Genomic DNA, 23,071 nt, shown 5'->3' on the forward strand with positions numbered 1-23,071 from the left:
TTAAGTGTCACACATCGATTGTGCCTGCTTTTTTAAATCTCTTTTACTGTTTCTCTCCTTGTCTTTCTTCCACTTTTAGACGTCTGCTGTATCCAGCACTGGTCACTTTAGTCCTTTCTACCCTCACATTTCCTCCTGGCTTTGGACAGTTTATGGCTGGAAAAGTACGTTCCCCAATTTCATTCAACATATATTATTTTTATTACATATACTCAACACCCTGCAACTATTACAGTGGATGTAAAAGAAAGCCTGGGGCATTATGGACCATTATGGTATGATATTGTATTATATTTAAAATTTATGTTATGTGTCCACTGCATTTTTTGTGTTGTAATTTATGTAAGTGTCACTGTGCAGGCCCTGAGTGCATTCAGATGTATCCATCTAACCATGATTTTCATGTCTCACTGTGTTTGTGAGCCAACTTAGATCAATAAATAACAACTTTATTACCATTCATGTCAGGGTGTAGTTGTTTTTTAATGTGTGCAGCGCAGGTTCAGATGTGTTTGTGTGTCACCTGTGTACCCTGGAGGATTGGATGAGCATACTGTCTTTTTGCTCCTGCGATGACTCGCAAGTGTGTGCTTGTGGCTTCTCTCCAATATCACTCACTTCATCTGTCTTAATTATCAGTATTAGAAAGGGAATAGCCTCTGCATCAGAGGATGTTGCACACACACCGACAGTACACACACATGCGCTGTCGCTTGGTCTTGGCCGCTAATGAGACCGTGAGTCAGGCCTGTATGGCTCTAAATCTGCCCACACTGGCCCACTCCTCTTTGGAGTGCACACTCAAAATTGTGTATCTTAGTCTTACTCACAACCTCTTCATTGGTGAGCTTTGTGGATGTGGGCAGCGTTATCCCCACCAGTGTGCACCGTCAGTTTTAAAAAGCTGCAGCTCACTTTGTGCTCTTATACTCAATGCCTGCAATACTGAAAAAGTTGGAATACTTTGCAAAATGGAGAGTTCTCCAGATTCTCTAAATCTTTTGATTTTATGTACCACTGATCAATACTTTATGAAACTATAAATGGACTTTTTCACTTTTAAGTGCAAGTCTTATTCGCCCAGAGACCCACATATGCATAAGGTGCTATTATCTATAGCTAAGCACCTTCACACTTCACTATCTCACCCAAGGATGCATCAGCATCCTTTTGCTGACTGCTGAACCTCTGCCCATCTTCACTTCAGAGAAACGCTGCCTGTCTGAGATGCTCTTTTTATACCCAGTCATGTTGCTGACCTTTTTTTTTACCTGACATGTTGCCAAGTAACCTCATTAATTGCACAACTTTCCTCCAGCTGTTTCTTTTTAATACCACTTAAAAAGAGGTATTAAGATGAGAAATGGGTAATGATTTTGATTTTAGCACAAAATTCTAGGCGCATGTGACCAAAGTTTTCTTTCATTATCACTTTTGTTGTTCCACACTGTCTTTTTTAGATAATGAATTATTCAATTTATTTAGATTTATGCAAAATGCAAAGAACAAAAAAAAAGTGATAGTGCAACTCAGAGAAATCATGGGTTTTTTACTGACCTAGTGATTGTTTATGTGCATTGTATCTGTGAGTGTCTGTGACCATCCTCCAACTTGGCCTGTTTTTCTTTTTTTCCCCCTTTTAAGTTTTTAAATGAATTTTAATCTGAATGAAGCATGTTGATTGGTTTGCAGCTGACTCAGAAAGAGGCTTTGGTGACACTACTGGACAACCGAACCTGGGCCAAACAGGGCATCGCCGAGGAGTTCGACTACATTGGAAATGCACAAGCCTGGAGGCACCCGCAAGTCAACGTCTTTGTCACGCTGGTCCTCTTCATCGTAATGAAGGTAGGAAGAGCAAAAAATTATAAAAAAGACTCTGGAGTTTTTAATGCAAAATGTTTTCATTGTTTGCAATTTTTTAATGTGAAAACTAAATTTATCACAGTTGTTAGACTCTGTTGGCTCTTTCTGGTTGCTTCCCTTCCTTTGCTGGACTATTTAGTTTCTCTCTGAATTGAAGCATGTATGCTGACACAGTGAGTAAATCCCATACACGGTGCATGACAGGATGTACTGCATTATAAATCCAAGGAGTGTTCACCTTTTTATTTAACACTAGAGCTGAGCTAATAGGCCAAATAGAACAGATCACATCTCTTCTTCTCACTGGTGAAGAGCAAAGGGGGACCATGTTAAATTAAAAAAATGTTGTCTGTCTTCCCCCTCAGTGTGTTATAGTTGTTTTCCCAGGAGGCCATTAAAAGTTTTGTGTCACTTTGATGCTGTATCAGTGAGCGAAAGGACTGATTGAAGAGGATTCAGCAGTCGGCTACAAGAATAAAGTCACATCATTATGTCTTCTGACTTTATGTAGAAGACATAAAGATGGAGAGATTCCAAAAAGTAAAGCTAAACTGTGGCTATAAATAGAACTTCTCATGCTATAGATGTAAGAAATTGACCCTCAGCTTCAGTAAACACTTTCCTGGTGAGTTCAGGAAATGGGCCTTATTGGCGTCCTCCATGATTTGTTAATTATTCCACTTGCAACTGGTGCCCTTCTGTTGATACATGTAGAAAACACAGAATGATATTTAACTGAACCTACAGCTCAGACCATTTTGACGATCCCTGGTCCAGCTCTTTGAGTCAGGATGGAACCGATGTCTGGGTTTGCCGTTGTTCTAGCACATCCACTGTTCTGGATTGTCCCATAGATTCAATTTTAAGTGACTCATGTTGCAGCAGAGAGGTGTGGAAAAAATGCAACATCCATCTCTAGAAAAATGTATATTTAAAAAAAAAAAAAGGTTTTACTGAGATGACATATGTAGACAAAGTACCAGTTCTTGGACTTGGCTCAACTCCTAAGTTTGAGTGAGGGCCGAGCGTGGTGGAATGAAGGCTCTGCAGTCCTGGCCTCTATGGACTCAAGAAGCTGAACTGTTAGTATGTATTCATTTATCTCCTTTACCGCCCATTCTCCTGTTTTTTTTCTAGTGCTCAGTAACAAGAAAAAACAGAAATGAGTTTGGTCGTTCTGTGCTCCACCATCCTGCCTGTTTAAGAACACAGGGCCGCTTGTCTGGCTTTTTATGTAACCTTTACTTATTGGGCTGCACTGCTCAGCTGAAATGAAATGTCCTTTTCCAATACAAAAACACTGAGTGTGTTGTGGGCTTCATACAGCAAGCAGACTTCACACAGAAGTAGGAGTGGGTGCCAAGTAGAGTGGAGTTGAGTAATGTGTAGGGGAGTATATGAGAGGGTGCCTGCGAGGGGGGATTTGGGGGGACTTTTTTTAAATGTAGCTTTTTAAATCTGGATAGCTGTTACTGTACATGACATGAGTCTATTTACAGCAAAGCTACACAGCTGTGCAATCCACTGGGGAGTCAAAATACCACATAACACACAATATTAAAAAAGAAACAAAGTTGCCTTCCTAAACAACAGAAACAAAAAACACCCTGAACATCAGGGAAGTAGTGAGGAGTCATGTGACTTTACCTGGTACCTGGCTCAGGTGGAGGTAGATAATTAACAAAGCATTAACAAACTTTAGATAATAACACTGGACATTAGCCTCACATTAGTGAAGTCTAATTTTATATCGATGACCATTTCAGTGTCATTTAACAACTCCTGCTTCTCTGTGTAAATGAAACTGATATGCAATTAAACATCCTAAAATATCAGTGCAATATAAGAAGCTGTCTATTTATAGACTTTGCAGTTTGACAGCTGTGTGAACATTATTATAATAACCATTATCCACAAAATCTTAAATCCAGCTCATGTTACATATTAGAATAATGAACTTTAAATTGTTTGTTTACTTCTCTAAACATAAAAATATCATGTATTTTTAATATATGTTTTTTTATTTATATATTGATAACGGGCTACATTCTTTTGCCTTGGGAGGTCTGGAGGCTAACTTGGCTATCATAGGGCAAAAAGTGGAGCACCCCCTGGGCAAGTCACCAGTCTGTTTTAGTTTTTCAGCATTGTCGATTAAACATTGACAATATTAATTATTGTTCAGTTAACCTGAGATATTGTGAAAGTTACCCAGAAATGTTTATTTTTGGTATTAGGAATATTTTTTTCTTTTTTAAAAGGCTGAAGAAAACACAAACTGCCCTTCATAAAATGGCAAAGTTGTGAAAGCAGAATTACAGCCAAGCGCATTGTCCTACAAAATTTGGTTAAAGACACTCGGTGAAACAGGAATCCAACACTTACCTAAGCTCCGGTGTCAAAGTTATGTAAGCAAAGAGATTGATGATGCGCACCATGTAACAGCAGTGCCAGGAACTGACTCACTATCATTGGTTCTCAACAGCATAATAGCGAATGTCTCTCGCAGCTGTTTTTCTGGTCATGGTGAACAAAGCACAGTCAAATCCCAACTTTGAATCAGTTTATAGAGTGAGTTTGATTCCCTTGTCTCTTGCATAAAGCCACTAACTTGTTTTCTTATTCGTGTGTGTGTGTGTGTGTGTGTGTGTGTGTGTGTGTGTGATTCTGTCCTACTGCTGTCCTTTATCAAAAGTCTTTCAGCATCATTGCTCTCAGCGTGACGTCCACCTCATGTGTAGGTGTGCTGGGCATGTATAGGGTTACCAAATATGCAGCATTTCCTGTAGGTCACATATAGGATAGGCATAACACGCACGCACACATACACACACCAAACTTTTCTAACTAAATCACACCCCTGCAAAATCTCATTGGACAGTTTAACATCTGTCTGTATGGATGCACACACTTGGTCTCCCTTTTACACACAATTACAGTCCATACATCCACACCAGAACATAATACAACACGCGCACACACAACATTCAAAGTGAGGCTGTAATGGCTCTGTCTAATTACAGCCTTTGGTTTTCCTGGATTCAGCCTGGTGACTTTCAAAGGAGAGATTGCTCCCTCTCCCTCTCCTGCTCTGTAATGAATGGTTCTTTTATTCAACTTGGCAGCCATCTTGTCTCGTTGCGTCTTTTCATGTCGAAACTTCAGGAAGACCGAATTCAGCAGCTGAACTTCTGAAAGCCAAGGTGCAGATAAAATGTTTAGTGTCAGGCAGTTCCAGCAGCTGGTCAGCCGGTGAAGCTGCTGTATGTGTATTTGAATCATGCAAATCAGTACAAGACAAGACAGGAAGTTAAAGAAAGTTCCTCAAGAAAAGGCTGAATTGCTGTTGTTGTGAGGTGCAGTGCTGATAACATTCAAGTTTCTCTCTCTCTCTCTCTCTCTCTCTCTCTCACTCACTCACTCACTCACTCACACACACACACACACACACACACACACACACACACACACACACACACACACATTTGCACACTCATTTGGCATGCTTTGTAGTTAAATGCTATTTTTAGTGGTGTGCAATTATGCACATCAACAGCTCTCAGGAAGAGATGAGTTTTTTAATATAGGTATGTGTCCTCCAGCCTGTGCGAGTCCTTTGTTATCTGTTGGTGTGTGTGCATCAGTGACAGAGAGCTGGCGGGACTGTAATTGGAGTGGGAATAGAAGAAGGGCCCCCGAGGGTCCCATGAGGCCCCTGGGCGACAGACTGTCCTCTGAATGTGACACACACATGCAAGTACAGAGGGCTCCCAGATGACTGACAAATTAGAGTATAAATGTCCTGGATAGTGCGTCATAACTGATACCCTTGACTTGACTATCCTTCACTCTGTCTGCCTGCTCCTGTTCTCCTGATTTCATTGTTTTCCATCATTTAGTCAAAGAAACATCAATCAAAATCGGTCTCAACACAAGGTGCAAGAATTGTGAGTCTTGTGCTCTTATGAATAGATATATAACTTAATTTAATCAGGGGGAACCAACTGGGACCAAAGCTTGGATTGGCTGTACTTTACTGTCATTACCTGATCAAAAAGAGAACAAAACTAGCAATTATTTACTCAAGGACAAAAAAACTGAAGGTGTGACCTGATGTAGTCTGTTCCACCTTTAAGGCGGATCAGTGGATTTTGTATTGAGTATAAGGTATTATCACAATATGTAACTGCAATGTGTAACTTTTTCAAATTACTATGTAAGTTACAGACACACCTTTCAGTTTCAAGTTACCCAGAACAAAGGTGGGAAATGAGTTCTCCCATGGGGGCACATAAGAAACTGGGACTGAACAAGAAGCTGAACTCAGTTCTTTAAAAGCTTATTGGTGCGGCCCTCTACAACAGTTTCTTATGTGGCACATTAGAAAAGTTCATTTCCCAGTGTGACACCTAAAAGTGTGATTGATGGCAAGGAAAGTGGAAAAAACTTGTGAGGAAGGAAAACTGATCATTTTTGTGTGGAGCAAACCACAACTATCTGGCAAACAAATAAAAACCAGAAAAAACCCCGCCAACTGAAGAAAAACGAAGAAAAGCATTGTGGAAGCTACTCATTTCAGGCCAAGGATGTAAACAGCCTTCTACCCAAGTGCATCACATGTGTGGAGCAGCTGACTAATCTTACTGGGGACACAGGCCAAAGTGGTGCTTGGAAACCCAACAACTCTTCTGAGAAAAGTGGGACAAACCTGGCATACAGTCTGAACCAGAGACACCATGACAGATTGAAAGTGCAACAAGGTAGTGCTAATGAAGCTTATAGCAAAGCAATATATTATGTTTTAATTTTAGCTTCCTCTTTAGTGCGCCATTGGCGCAAAATATTCTAGAACTACTGAGGTTCTTTAATTCATAAATGGGGTATCCAAGGGTTCTTGAAAATCCAAGTTTTAAAAGTGATGATGATTAGCATGGTATTAGTTTAAAAAATAATTTGGTAAAAAGGAAAAAAAAATCTAATTCTAAGAGAGCTATGACAGCATGCAGGGACTTAATCGTGTTGGCAGCAAGAAACCTAATTATTTAAAGCTTCTTATGCAGCTCCTCAGCATGAGTTGTAATAGCAACTTGATCATCTAACAAGATATGCAGGTGCAAGATGGGAAGGCTTTTATTTGAGCCCCTTATTTGACTGAAAGGAAAATTTAGAGGGTTTTTTCATGTGGGATCTGGTAGAGAGTATGTTATTACTCTTCTCTAGCTTCAGAGAGAGCTTAATTTTAATGAAAGCCTTCTGGAAAAAAAGAAAAATCAGATTTTAATTTTGGCAAAGCATTGTCAGTAGAGGTTCCAGATGGTAATAGCTATTACTAGTATACTATTTACTTATCAGTGAAATACAGATATACAAGAGACTATCTAGTATGTCTGCTGCAATATGACCAAAATAACCATATGTGTCATATACAAATACATGCATTTGTTTATTACACATACACTATACAATATATTTTGAAGTAGCCTTATGCAATATGTAATTGAAATGCTGACTTATAGGTTTAGTTGAAATTTCCATGAACCTTTTAGGAATTTTGGCCATTTTTATACAAAATCTCTTATTTTCAGAGGCTCAAAAGTTATTGGACAGTTTACTGACAGGTAGTTTCACAACCGGGTGAGAACCGTTCATTTGATATTTCATCAAAGATGAAGCAGACATCTATCTAACTGACTTCTATTTGAAGTTGATTTCAGTAGTTCAATTTATAGATTGCCACTGTAATTTTAAATATCATCCCCCTAAGAAATGTCAACACAGTTGAGGGAGGCTGTCACTTGGCTACAAAAAAAACTAAATAACCCAGTCAGAGAGAGAGAGAGAGCAAAAACTTTGGCAGTAGCCAAATCATCAATCTGGTAAATTGTTAAGAAAGAATGAATGCACTGGCCAGCAACACCAAAAGGCCTCAACAGTGTCTTTAGTAAGTAGGCATCATGCCAACAATGAGCTCTTGCAAGAGCCACACAAACCCATATATAAGAAATAAAAGAAAAGTTCTGTCTTTGGCCAGTTTTTGTGCATTTAGAATTTTTTTTTCATGGTCCAAGCATGCAGCATCATGTAAAATCTGTTTGTCACCATGAACACTGTTTTACAGACTCAAAATGCCTAAAATACATTTAATTAATCTAAAATTGCTTTAAAAGGTTTGACAGAGCATTTTTATTCAACATCTTCTGTAGCAGCAGTGTGTCAGCATCAGTGTGATTTGACCACATTGCATTTAAGTCATACTTGTAGTTATGTTTGTCATCAAATGTCAAAGTATTGGCTCTGTTACAGTGAAAGGCAAAACATAAGTACGTCCTGAAAAGACAACCTTTGGGGGGTAGATGTCTATACTTGACGTTCTGGCCTACTTTTTACACTTTACTGCTGATTCGGTTAATCATTCATTTTCACATAAAGCCTATTACATCAGTGGCGTGATAACTAAGGCGCATGATTTTTTTTTTTTTAAAGGCAGCTGTTCAGATTTTTGTTGAGCAAGCACAAAGCTAATATTATACACTGATTAAATCTCAGTTGCGTATATTAACAAATGATGCTTTCTCCTAAAATAGTATAGCCCCGAAGCAGCTTTAGAACTTTTAAGACTCATTAAAGCTACTGTCAAAATTCACAAGGTTCATTAAGAATTTTCTAATTGGATTTTAATAAGGAAAGATTTCATGCAAGTGGTTTCCTTGATCACTTGTTCCACTTGAATTTGCAGCGGTTTAAACCAATAACCCAAACAGTCCCAGCTTGATTTTCAGGTCTTAAGTTTGCTGCCTTCCACTGCTTATCAAAGTCCCCTTTCAGTTTGAGGTCAGAGATCCTCATAAATCTTCATGGTCGTGAACTACCTCTGCGAGATGTACATCTACTAGATTACGTTAGATTAGATTAGATGAAACATTAATGACTCCTTCAGGGGGAAGCGAGTCATTGCTTCAGCAAAGAATTGGATAGAGCAATAGATAAGAGGACATAAATAGTAATAGAGCAAATAAAGGGTAGAGGGATATGTTCGGAAATGCTAATGTGTCTCCTCTAAAACAATCGGCTCTCAATTATATGGTCGTACTACGTCAAATTGAAAACTATCCATTTGCTTTATTCTCTGCACACTTTGGCTCAAAAACCTCAGAACCTGGCAGTAAGTGTTAGAGCAGGGTAGGGTTATAGCTAAACTAAATACACACACACACACACACACACACACACACACAGTCAGACTTGACTTATCAGACCATGTTGATTAATTCTCTAATTAGTTATATACCATTAATTATGTACAAACTGTCTTAGGTCCAGCAGGATGTTGAATGTAGCTGAGTCACAGTTAGAGGAACTTGCTGCCCCCCCTGTTTTTATGAGAAATGCAGTATAATTGATAATAATGAATGAACCTGAGCATCAGGAAGTTTTTATTGATGAAGATGGCATTGCATATCATCACCATTAGCATTTGTTGTGGTAGTGATGGTGTAGAATCAACCTTAACCAGACGATAGACAAAGGTATTCAAAGGAAACTACAGAGAAATGTCATGTATAGTAAGTATTAGTTTAAAAAGATTTAAGGAAAGTGCAAACTACTAGTAAACAACGACTAGCAAAGAGCTGACACAGGCCCTGAGAGATGCATCTGTATTTTGTTTTTGTTTTTTTGTTGTTGTTTTTTTTTAACGAAAACCTCATCAGAAATGGTCTCAGTGCCATTTTTAAAAAGAAGGAGGAGAAAGGTACAACAGTGTCTACAGTCATCTGTAAAACCAATGAGACACTGTCATGGTTTGGGGCTATTTCTCCCAGTGGTGTCTGGGTTCTCATGAAAGCTGATGTAATTATGAAGGCAGAAAATACAAACTCATTTTTTCCTACAATCTGTATTTCTAGTACAGCATTGGTGTACTACTAGGAAATAGTTGCAACTTGAAAGTATGATTTCTATATAAAAATATATTTTATTTGCTTGCAAATATTTATACAATATGGTATTACAAATGTGGACACGATATTGTAGCATTAATTCCCATGGAGCCATATTTACAGCCAGGAGTATCCTGTCCGTGTCTATTAGTTTATGCCCCCAAGTGCAACAACTAGCTCCAAGCCACCTGAAGGAGTGCCCATTGGCAGCTATTACTCTGCAGACATCAGTTCAGTTGCTATAATTGAGGTTTCCGTCCTATAAGGCTGGAGAATAAAGTGCCTGCAGCATCCTGCCACAGTCACCCGTGCTCAAGTGTTTTTGACCATGTTACTATGAGTAAACAGGCTGCTGGTTTAGATTACACTGTCAGCTACACACTCTCAACAGAACTGCTGAAAGTCTATTTGCAAATTACATCTTATTTTTCACAATATTTGTATCTTTTTTGACTGGGTGTCTCCAAAAAGTATTACATGCACAAAAATATTCATTTTTAATCATAAGTGCTAAAATGCCCTAATTGTAAAATAGCTAAATTTAAATGTGAACATCTTTATCCTTTATGGTTCAGAAAATAAGTCTAACAAGATGAACATAAGAAAGCACACCAAATTAATTAATGTTGACATTAAGGTGAAAAACAAAACACAGACACAGATTAATATATGTAAATGTTGACACAGCACTTTTTTTCTTTCTTACTGCTCACTGAAAACTTCGTGCTTCATTCTAAACATTTTATCTGTCTCATATTCATGTTCAACTTGGAACCACTAGTTAGTTTAACACATGTGTCTTTGGACTCAGGCTGGAAGATAGAGTACCCATAGGAAACCCAGGGAAATGGGAAATGCAAACTCCACGCAGAAAGGCTCCCATGGGGTTGACTTGAGTTGTTTAGTTATAATTGTAAGAAGAAAGGTGGAGCATCCTCAAAACAGAATGACAAAGTGCTTATTGAGTGGAGGCTGGGGTGGATGGATGGGTCAACAAAATAAACTTTACTGATTATAGACATAAATAACAAATATTCGTTTTGTTACCAAAATAAATTCTAAATGTCAAGGATTGCTTATGGTCATACTCTATGACCATGATTACTTTATTACAAATTAACCCAACTGGTTTTGTGCTGAAACCTTAATTATGGTGTTATCACAAAAAACGTCTTGGGTTGAATAATTTTAGTTATCAGTCATCAAGATTGAACTGTTTCTGACACTTAATCAGTCTAATTTGAAGTGGAATTTAGAAAGCAAGAAATTGTTTAAAATTTTAGATTTGATTTTTGTAACAATTGTCTGCATTCACTTTCTTATTGTTGTTTGTTTAATAAAAACAAACAAGATTTTCTGCTGAACTTTTTAAAATGCCAAATATCCACCAAACTTTACATTTTCTAATTCCAGACTCTTACTTTTTAGTAGAGATGGACCGATCCGATATTACGTATCGGTATCGGTCCGATACTGACCCAAATTACTGGATCGGATATCGGCGAGAAATAAAAAATGTAATCCGATCCATTAAATATCAAAAAAGCACCTCACAAAACTTGCTACACGGCGTAACTCGGCTCATAGCCGTAGCACGTTGCAGCAGTATTCATCACGTGATAGAGCGGCTGTGTGTATTTGTAGCCTCACCAGCATTTCATCTCCGAGAAAGTTTTCCCAGAGAGAAGTAAAGCAAGTGTGTAAGTTCATCTCTGAATGTTTGTAAAGCATTCCCGCGTTAAGCTTAACAACCGATATATGGAGCGACTGCCTCTTCTTGCTGCTACTTCAATCATGAAACTGCTTAATGATCAGCTGATTGGCTTTTCTGTCGTGAGTCCGTCTCTCTTCTTTGTTTTTGGCCCACTTCTCACCAGAAAGAGGAAACCAGCAGCTGAACAACAGCAGCACGTTTAAGCTTGATAAGCTGTTGTTAGAATTGATTTAATATTACTTTCTAAACCAGGATCCTTTTCTACGTAGCTGATGGCTGGTAACTGTGCAGGGGCGGATCTAGCAAAGTTTAGCCAGGGGGCCCGATAGGGCATTAACAGGGAAAAGGGGGCACAAAGACATACTTTTCTTTCTTATTCTCATTTAAAATGTCTAGCTTTTAATAAATAATTATCTGACTCTTACACCCAAAGTTTTAATCTGATGTAAAATATATAGAAGTCATTACTGTATATAGTAACTGTTAAGTCTAATATTCCCTAGTAAGCTATAATACTTTTTCCTTTGGGAAAGTACCATCTGTGAATTCTGCAATTCTGTTGAAGAAAGATGTTGAATCTATTTAATTATTCTTGAAAAATAATTTATTTCTGTGCATTTTTCCCCTGCATCAAATTAAATTTGATTACATCGATTAAGCACCATGAGGTGGAGGGTGGTTCCCTATTTTTTTTTTTTTTTTTTTTTTTTTTTGCTGGGAGTTTGCAACCCTATTAGTTAGGTTGCTTAATATTTCTGCTAAGTACTCTTTAAAATACCAGAATAGGGAGGATGGAGTAGGTTTAAGTTTATTAGATTGATCAGTGTTGCTGAACTATGAAATATTTTGGGCGCAGTGTATGTTTTATATACAGGTATAACAGAATAGCTTTAGTGTTGTTATTTATTTAAACTTGAGTATAAACTTATACAAAATGCAGCAACAAATATTAAAAAAACGTTTTATTGATTAAAAAACACACTATATCGGATTCATATCGGTATCGGCAGATATCCAAATTTATGATATCGGTATCGGACATAAAGTGGTATCGTGCCATCTCTACTTTTTAGTACCAAAAATCAGTCACAAGTATTATGATTTAAGAGTAAATTGTACACAATTTATGATGAGTTTCTATTTGTTAATTTATGGGCCTTTATTGTGAGCCAAAGATGAGATAAGAATTGCTTTTTTTTAAAGTAACACAACAATGGGCACAGTGTTTCTGAGCATCATAAAATACAAGGTGTGTGAAGGTCTACCTGTAGTTTAACCACCCGGTAACAGTGGACTCCTCTCAGATCAGTGTGGCCTCAGTATTGACGATATAACCCACACATACCCGAGGACACACTCACATTCTTGTGTACTGCTTTCCTGGGAGTTCATGGCCTCTAATAAAGTTAAGCCTCTTCTTATGAGTTCTCAGATCTTTTAAAAGTTCCCAACTCTTATTCTAGTTTTACTGTCTAGGTGGAAGAGAAAGAATGAGAGAGGAAGGCAAGTCTAAAGATTATTTCACACTGCTGTCTTCATTTTCCCATGAGGCCTATTTTGTATTTTGTAACCGTGTGTGACTGTGTTTTAGCCTGATTCTCTTCGCTGAGTCCGTGTTATAGTGTGTGTGAACACCTACGCACATATGTGTGTTTGTACGGGGTGCGAAAGCGGCGGCAGTTTAGGGTCACAGAAGGAGATCCATTACGTCACCATGGCAGCCAGCCTTAATTACAGCTAACTATAGTTGGAGCAGAGGGAGCAGAAAAGGGAGAGAGAGCGACGGAGCAATGAGTGTAATTAAAAAGTCTATTTGAAACCATGAGATTATTATAGTGATGAGGTTTGTGTAATGGCTTGTACAATACACTGATTCATGTATCTCATTCTGTGCATGCAAACACTGAAAATATAAGCCTGTGCTCAATACATTACCCGCTCTGTGCCGAAGAATACGTGCCAATTAATAGTACTGGCCTATTTAAAGGTAACATCATGTAAAATAATCTCTAATTGCACTATTGATCCATTTTAGACTGATTCTTTTTTTTTTCTGATCAGCAGGCTAAAATGACCCTAAATTTGAATGTTGTTTGCCATGTTTTTTGTTACAGCTGTTAAATTGGTGTAATAACCACTATCTTTGCCGTAACTGAGTTGTCCTAAAGATTTCTATTCAGGATACTTTGAACATAAACATTGTCTCTTATAATCTCTATTTCTACTCACACTTCTAACTGATGGCTAATTTTTAGCTCAGAGAGCCAGTCTAGACCTATTTTCATTTAAGTACATATCTATTAAGTCGCTTTATGGTGCCTGACCCTTTCATGCTGCATCTTTATATTAAAAGCTTTTTATTACTGAAACAGGATCCGTTTCTAATTTGGTGAGAGTAATGGAAAAAGGAACAGAAAATTTGTGTTTCTAGCTAAAGAGAAATACATCTCAAACTTCTCACCAGTTAACAATATAGCCTTGAGGTTAGAGTCCCACACACCAGCACAAATCTCTGTCCTAATGAGGACACAGACGGGATCTTTCAGTTTTTATGTATTAACACAAATCAAAAATAATTATAATATATTTTATTTATTGGCACATTTAACCTCCTAAGACCCGAACTCTTCCACGACATGCATTTTAAATTTCTCTTTGATATTTGGGCATATTGGGGCCCAATGAATGTAAAAACAAAGAATTACCAGATTTTTTTTTTTTTACCTTATTTTTATCCACATATTAGGATATTCGTTTAGAATTTTGATAGAACAGTAGCAGTATAATGTCCTCGTAAGTGGATATCACGCCCATGTAGAGCAAAATTGAGTATTTTGGTCTAAATAACCCAAAATGTGAAATCCACATATGTGGACGCCAGGTCCTAGGAGGTTAAAGACCCTCAAGGTCACCTTACATTATTACAACAAAATTAAAAAAAAAAAGGTAAACAAAAATAAAAAGTATGTATGTACAAGTATGACAGTATAAAAGCTAAACGAAATAAAAAATGGACTAAGACAGAAAAGCGATGAAGGGTATGCAATTCTGAATACATAGGTTTTAAGATGTGATTTAAAAACCGAGTTAATAGTGCGGAGATCTGGTGGAAGTGCATTCCAAAGTTTTGGTAGTCAGTCCCATTGTAGTCAGGTGAGCAGTTGGAACAGACAGAAGGGAAGCTGAAGAAAAGGGGAGTGTACGTAGGGGTGAGTACATGTGAAGAAGGTCAGGTAAATATGGAGGCGCAAGGTTTTTAAGTGCTCTTAAGTAAGAAGCAAGATCTTGAAATTGACTTGGAGGTGAACTGGAAGCCAATGAAGCTGTGTTAGAACAGGTGTTATATGTTCAGAAGATCAAATTTTTCATATAATATGAGCAGCTGTATTTTGAACTAACTGCAGTTTATGGGGAGGCTTATGAGGTAGACCATAGAGAAGAGAATTGCAGTAGTCTAAACTAGATGTGACAAAAGCAGTACAAATATGGCAGTACTGTTTGGAGAGAGTGAAGGATGAAGGCGGTTAATATTACGAAGATGAAAATAAGAAGACCGAGTGATATTATTTATATATGTTGTGAAGGAAAGAGTGCTGTCGAAGATGATACCAAGACTCTTATCCTCAGGGGAAGGGGTGACAACAGCGTTATCAATGGATAATGAAAGACTTTGGTTAGAATTTATTCTAATAGGCACCAAATCAAAACTGACTAAAGTTCTGTTTTATTACCATAAAGTTTGAGAAAGTTATGAGTAAACCAAACCTTGATTTCACTTAAACAGTCAGAAATGGATGTGGGTGGGAGAGTAGCTGTGGGTTTGGAAGATAAATAGAGCTGGGTGTCATCTGTGTAGCAGTAAACGTGGATATTATATGACAATGAGCCTAAACAGACTTCAAAGTTAATTACCCCAGTGAGTCTACTTTAGAAACATGAACAGGTAGAAACGGAGGCTGCAGTCTAGCTGCTCATCACTGCCTTTGTTTCTTGTTGAAGTTCAGGCTCTGGCTGCTGGGCTGGGGTCTTCATGTACTCAGCTTTAACATCACTCTGCTCTTGGCTAGCTTTGAGTTAGCATGCTATCTGTGCAGATGCTACTTAAACAATTAAAATTGTTCAAATTCAATTGTTCAATTGTTCAAATTCACAATCTCAGGTCAAGATCAAGGAAACAAAATCAGTAAAGATGATATTAGTCCAACTGTGTGACCCTTTGTAGAGACCTGTTACTTGGTTGGGAACAGCAAGTAAAAACTGTTCCCAACTGTTTCCACCACATACAGTCTCAACCATAAAATGTTGTATACCCAACTTTACATCGTATGTTAATATTTGTATTTAAATGGACATAGTTTTTTGAATTTGTTATTTATAGTAGAGTATTTTGCTTTGATTTTTCAAAATGACATGGAAACATATGCACAAGCCTACCTGTAGTTTAACAAATTACAGAATAAATGATTACAGAATTTGGAGAAAAGGTTTTGACATTTTAGCTTTAACTTACTCAAAAATGTGAACTTTTAAAATACTCACTAATTGATTTACTTACAGTCGATTAGTTTATTACTCAATTCAAGGGCTATTAAAGCACTTTAGCTCCAAATCCTCTTTCCTTTTCTTTTCGTTAGTACCTTAACCTCCTAAGACCCAGACTCTTCCACGACATTCATTTTTAATTTCTCTTTGATATTTGGGCATATTGGGGCCCGATGAATGTAAAAACAAAGAATTACCAGATTTTTTTTTTAACCTTATTTTTGTTTTTAAGAAAAATAAGAGCCACATATGAGGATATTCGTTTAAAATTTTGTTAGAACAGTAGCAGTATAATGTCCTTGTAAGTGGATATCAGTCCCATGTAGAGCAAAATTGAGTATTTTAGTCTAAATAACCCAAAATGTGATGTCCACATATGTGGACGCCAGGTCCTAGGAGGTTAATGGATTGGATAATCAAGACCTTGGGAGACTCGCACTGAAACATTTTTACCCCTCATTCACTGGGAACCTGATTCTAAGGCACTTCCCAACTTTCGTTACACAGTTCAGCTGAAACAAGCTCGTACATGTGTCTTGTACTCTCTGTTAAACTCCTGTTTCTGTCTGAAAGGAAAATGAAACAACCTCAACCAGCATTTAGTGTTGTACAAGCAATATTTCAGCCTCACATTCAGACTCTCACATTTCCTAGAAAACTCATGTTCGAGATCATTAATTTCTTACATAAGCAGTCAGTTTGGTGTCTAGAGTATCTCTTTTCAAATATGATGGTTGTTCCTTTTCTGGGCCTCTTTGATTTCCCAAATCAGCATTGCTTCCTGGCCAGAATGTGCACATCATCATTGTTGAGAGTCAAGAGTCGGGGCCGGAGGTGTAGACAGCAGAGTTGTGGCCCGACGAGGTAGCTCTTCTGTTTTGCGCTTAACCAACAGTTGTTTGGTTTCCCCAGTGTATGATTCACAGCAATCCTGTTGGCACTGAGGGCAAGTCAGAGAGATGTGATTGTTTTGTAGCCTTAACAGACTGAATGTTTGGAAGATGCTTTTGGTGTGTGTTGTGAGTAGAGTGCAGCATGTTGGTGCTCATGATTCAATGCACCTTGGATTACCGGTCTTCAGTACAGAAGTGATCCAAATGGCCTTCATGTGTGAACTGGCGACTGTGGGAACAAGTAAGGATTTGACTCAGTGAGGATTTCTTTATTAAGACATTGAAAAGGTTCAAAAATACACTTTGTTCTACAAATAAACTGAGTTAGAGTTAACTTTGAAGGTTGACTTAGTCAGTCTTAACTACCTCAAGTGTCAAGGATGGAAAGAGTGATCAGACAGTTTTTACTGAAGAACCGATAAATACTATGCTGGTAGTGTGGAGTATAAATGGAATTTTAATAAGACTTTTTAATCTAACATTGAGTCCAGTCAAGTAAGCGTGGATCATCGTTTTAACGATGTCCCAGGTATCAGTGCAGACTTTTATTTCCATAAGTGAGTATGACAGCCTTTTAAAACTCATCTCTGTTCAACCATCTTCCTACATCTTGCTACACTTATACATTTGCACACACACACACACACACACACAGACCTGACGATAATGCTCACACATTGTCAGTGATGACATTTCCGTTTTTGTTTCTTTCCTAATTAGCAGTCTCTCCGCTCGTCTGGTGCACCGTCCGCCAATCGGCAGAGTCCGCTCATTACCCAGGGGTTTATTTCAGGGTCTTTGTCAAATGGAGAGTGAAAGTGACAGCTCAATCTAACCTCAGCAATAAGCCTCGCATGGTCGCCTCCTCACTGCTGGTAGAGGGTTCAGCTTGGCTATCATCGAGGGGCACACCGGATGGTACTCTGAAGCTAATTGAAATGCCACCCTGTTCTTTCTTTTCATGTCTTTTCTTTCTTTATCTGCTTCTATTTTCCCCTCTTAGTTCTGGATGTCTGCCTTGGCCATCACTATCCCAGTGCCCTCCGGAGCCTTCATGCCAGTATTTGTCATTGGTAAGAAGTAAATGACTACATGTGTTTGTGTGTGTAAAGGGACAGAAGAAACCCAACCCTAGGTTTAACCCTACTCTACAGGATTACGTTTGTGTAATTTAACATACAGTGGGGCAAAAAAGTATTTAGTCAGCCACCGATTGTGCAAGTTCCCCCACTTAAAATGATGACAGAGGTCAGTAATTTGCACCAGAGGTACACTTCAACTGTGAGAGACAGAATGTGAAAAAAAAATCCATGAATTCACATGGTAGGATTTGTAAAGAATTTATTCGTAAATTAGGGTGGAAAATAAGTATTTGGTCAATAACAAAAATACAACTCAATACTTTGTAACATAACCTTTGTTGGCAATAACAGAGGTCAAACGTTTACTATAGGTCTTTACCAGGTTTGCACACACAGTAGCTGGTATTTTGGCCCATTCCTCCATGCAGATCTTCTCGAGAGCAGTGATGTTTTGGGGCTGTCGCCGAGCAACACGGACTTTCAACTCCCGCCACAGATTTTCTATGGGGTTGAGGTCTGGAGACTGGCTAGGCCACTCCAGGACTTTCAAATGCTTCTTACGGAGCCACTCCTTTGTTGCCCGGGCGCTGTGTTTTGGATCATTGTCATGTTGGAAGACCCAGCCTCGTTTCATCTTCAAAGTTCTCACTGATGGAAGGAGGTTTTGGCTCAAAATCTCACGATACATGGCCCCATTCATTCTGTCCTTAACACGGATCAGTCGTCCTGTCCCCTTGGCAGAAAAACAGCCCCATAGCATGATGTTTCCACCCCCATGCTTCACAGTAGGTATGGTGTTCTTGGGATGCAACTCAGTATTCTTCTTCCTCCAAACACGACGAATTGAGTTTATACCAAAAAGTTCTACTTTGGTTTCATCTGACCACATGACATTCTCCCAATCCTCTGCTGTATCATCCATGTGCTCTCTGGCAAACTTCAGACGGGCCTGGACATGCACTGGCTTCAGCAGCGGAACACGTCTGGCACTGCGGGATTTGATTCCCTGCCGTTGTAGTGTGTTACTGATGGTGACCTTTGTTACTTTGGTCCCAGCTCTCTGCAGGTCATTCACCAGGTCCCCCCGTGTGGTTCTGGGATCTTTGCTCACCGTTCTCATGATCATTTTGACCCCACGGGATGAGATCTTGCGTGGAGCCCCAGATCGAGGGAGATTATCAGTGGTCTTGTATGTCTTCCATTTTCTGATGATTGCTCCCACAGTTGATTTTTTCACACCAAGCTGCTTGCCTATTGTAGATTCACTCTTCCCAGTCTGGTGCAGGTCTACAATACTTTTCCTGGTGTCCTTCGAAAGCTCTTTGGTCTTGGCCATGGCGGAGTTTGGAGTCTGACTGTTTGAGGCTGTGGACAGGTGTCTTTTATACAGATGATGAGTTCAAACAGGTGCCATTCATACAGGTAACGAGTGGGGGACAGAAAAGCTTCTTACAGAAGACGTTACAGGTCTGTGAGAGCCAGAGATTTTCCATGTTTGAGGTGACCAAATACTTATTTTCCACCCTAATTTACGAATAAATTCTTTACAAATCCTACCATGTGAATTCATGGATTTTTTTTTTCACATTCTGTCTCTCACAGTTGAAGTGTACCTCTGGTGCAAATTACTGGCCTCTGTCATCATTTTAAGTGGGGGAACTTGCACAATCGGTGGCTGACTAAATACTTTTTTGCCCCACTGTATTTACCAAAAAAATCAAACAAAAATAAATCCTTTGAAAGTCAGTCATGTACTATAAATTACTATATATGTTTGCCACTAATTAAATACAAATAATGTTATTGTATTTAATTTGGGAATTTATTTGGCATTATTAGTATCTTTATTTAAGCAGGAAGTGAAACTTATGAGACCAATCTAATTAGCATTCTAGACTGTCACTGGAACTGCTGCCATTGAATCTGCTATTTTAAGTCTAATTGCTACCCTGCTTTCCTGTCCAAACAAAAGATGCAACTATAACAATCATTTCAAATATCCAGCTGTCAGTTGAGGAGAGAGGAGGCAATTGTCGCTGTAGGCATATGGTACATAGGATTAGGTGATGTCTTTTGACCTCATAACTTTATATCCTCCTGACACTTGACCAGGAACACCACATCCAATTCAGGGTGGTGGTGGAGCCTTAACCCAACTGTCATAGGGTGGGAGGCAGGGTACGCGCCGGACTGGTCACCAGCCTGTTGCAGTGCTATAACACAGAGTCAGGCAACCAGCTTTCTTGTTCACCACCCCTAAAGTACAGTACACATGTACTGGTGTATAAGAAAGGCACATGTACAGTATTTTCAAAACGGTTGGGGAAAAAAATCAATCATTTTTAAATACCCTGGTGTGGCTTAATACCAACGTTACAGTTTTCGTTTTTTTAATTGGTTCATTTCCATTTAGAGAAAGGTTTTTCAAATAAGGAGTGCTTGATGCTGTCGTTCACACGAGAACCAAAGCAGTGGTGTATTGCTCATATTTGGAAACAGCGAGAAAATCATAATCAAATACAGTTATTAAACTTTCACTATAAAACTTTTTAGCATACCCAAGACGTTTGTACTTTTTGACCTAAGGATTTATGTTTTAGTGGTTGGCGTTACAGCATCTACTGGGCCACCACCAATATTGCACTTGCGAAATGGTCTCAATGATTGTGTGTCTCTGTTTCCCTGTGTAATTCAGGGGCAGCCTTTGGTCGTCTGGTTGGAGAAAGCATGGCTGCCTGGTTCCCTGATGGCATTAACACAGATGGTACCATCTACCCCATAGTGCCAGGAGGCTATGCTGTTGTGGGTAAGTTAAAGACACACACCATTTCAGCGGTCTCTCACTCTCCATCCTAATCTACATATTTTTGCTGCAATAAAAGACGTTTGCTTCTACAATTCCTCTGTGATTCAGCCTTTGCATTATAAACCTATATACACATTTTTCTTCTTGGCTTTCTGTGAAGGGCTTTCATCTTTGATGGCAAGAGAAATAAAAGTGAATGCACAGAAATATTTCCTGTAGCAGAATTGCTCAGTTTTTCAGCTCCAAGTTAAGGCTTTAAGTTGACCCTGATTAAAGGTGACATGGAATATGAACAGACTCAAGTGCTCCAGACAAAATCAAATTATATTTATAAGATCCCCAGACCAGTCACGACAAAGAAACCTCCTGCAAAACAGTTTAGACACCAGCTGAAAAAAAACAACAAATTTCTTCACAGTGGTGTTGAATATCCAAGCTAATGTGCAATCCAGGAGTCCTGTTAAGAAGCAGACATTGTTTTGTTGCTTGGCAAAGGCATATTTTTGTTTTGTGTTGACTGAATAATGTACTTGAAGAATATATATATGAATACAAAAAGTGTTCACAAAAAGTGAACATAATTTAAGTGTTAAAAGAATATATTGATAAGAAACTGTATTGTTTCTCTGCATTTTAAGTCTGTCTGTATAGATTTCTGAGAAATGAACTACCAAACATGACACATTATCCCATGTTATAATTTATTAGACAAATGCTAGGCTGTTATTGAGCTGACCATAAACTCCTGTACACCATAGTCTTTGTTTTGAGAAAAATGTGAGGCTATGTGTTCGACAGCTAAGACTTGTTTCAAACTGGATTGGGCATCCACTGGACAGAGTCAAAGCTGAGACCTTAACCTGATTAAAAGGCTGTTTGGGGACCTTAAGAGAGCTGTGCATACATGAATGCCCGCAAAGAAATAATATGACAGACTAATAGCCATGCAAAGAAGTAGTTATTGCTGCTACAGGTTGTTCTACAAGCTCCCGAACCATGAACTGTACTAAACAATGTGTAATATAAGGTTAGTGTTCATCTCAGGTTGTATTTGTACTTTTTTTTTTATAGGTTGTATTTACTTAATTTTTAAACCTGCCAGAAACTCGATAATTTTATTACAATTTTTATTAGTTCCAATTAAACAAGGATAAATAGAAAGCTAATGGTAAATATGACAGCTGTTGCTCATCAACTTTTACTCACACTGCACACCCCTGTTTGTACTAATACAGTCATTAAATCAACAATGCACTGCACTCAGTGTCACAGCTTAGTTATTCAAATATCAAGGGAAGTTAAACACAAGGAGAGCAACTGAATTGTAAAAGTAATGTGATAGACAACAAGTTTGTTAGAATATGTGGGAAAATTTTAATCAACAGCCATAATTTCCTACTACTAGTTTACTACCAATAATTACGCATTTAACGCCCAGAAAATACCCCCTCTGGACAGTGATAATAATAAGATAGTTAATGCAAATGATTATTTTAACTTATTAATAATGTCAAAATATTTATTTTCTTCTGTTTTTTTTTAGTTTTCCTGTATGGTTTATTAAACAAATGTACCTTAAACAAACAATACTGAGATCTTTACTCTCTGGTGAACAAACCATGTAATAGAGACATTATGTTTAATGACTCAGAACTTCCCTATGGCATATCTTTACTTCTGTTTGTTGTTACTCATCAGAAGCCACAAACACTGCGACAAGCTAATGTCTGATGTATCAGTCTAGATGATTTATTTGTCTGGATACACAGACGAATAGTAAAATAAGTGATAATAACCAGCAAAGGGTAATGATTGTATACACTGGATAGTGAAGCTGTACCCAGTATTTCTTTAAAGAAATGGTTGCACTACATACATTATAGATTCTTCCTGAAGTTGTGTGTCTAATGAGGTGCAGCGTTGCTACAGTTGCTACTTGTTGACAGCCGTGCTGATTATGCCAGTGTTATGGGTTGGCGGTGGCTGTTTTTCTGGGGCTGATGTTGTTGTTGTTGTGCTGCACTATAGCTGATGAGTCACCCCTTTACAGACCTGACACTCTGATGAGCCTCTTTCATCTCGCAGCGGAGCTTGCTTTAAGGAATAAGTGTTGGGATGGGCAGAGGGAGCAGCAGCATTTATCTGAGGGGCATACATGGGCTTAATTAAGTTAGGAGAAAGAACAATGAAACCTGTCTTTGTAGACTCTCTTACTCACCATCTGTTTCTCT

At 38.4% G+C, this 23,071-nt stretch overlaps 1 protein-coding gene across 3 annotated transcripts in view; it reads left to right on the plus strand.

The window, feature by feature from the left end:
* Nucleotides 1-23,071, plus strand: part of LOC101483601 (chloride channel protein 2) — a 179,825-nt gene that overhangs the window by 111,853 nt on the left and 44,901 nt on the right. For all 3 annotated transcript variants that reach the window (XM_024804945.2, XM_024804946.2, XM_076892159.1), the window contains exons 11-14: nt 80-164; nt 1,693-1,848; nt 17,956-18,025; nt 20,730-20,840. In XM_024804945.2, coding sequence (XP_024660713.1) covers nt 80-164; nt 1,693-1,848; nt 17,956-18,025; nt 20,730-20,840 — 422 coding nt within the window. The remainder of the gene's footprint in view (nt 1-79; nt 165-1,692; nt 1,849-17,955; nt 18,026-20,729; nt 20,841-23,071) is intronic.

The sequence above is a fragment of the Maylandia zebra genome, linkage group LG14 (assembly GCF_041146795.1).
Source record: "Maylandia zebra isolate NMK-2024a linkage group LG14, Mzebra_GT3a, whole genome shotgun sequence".
In the NCBI taxonomy this organism is placed as follows: domain Eukaryota; kingdom Metazoa; phylum Chordata; class Actinopteri; order Cichliformes; family Cichlidae; genus Maylandia; species Maylandia zebra.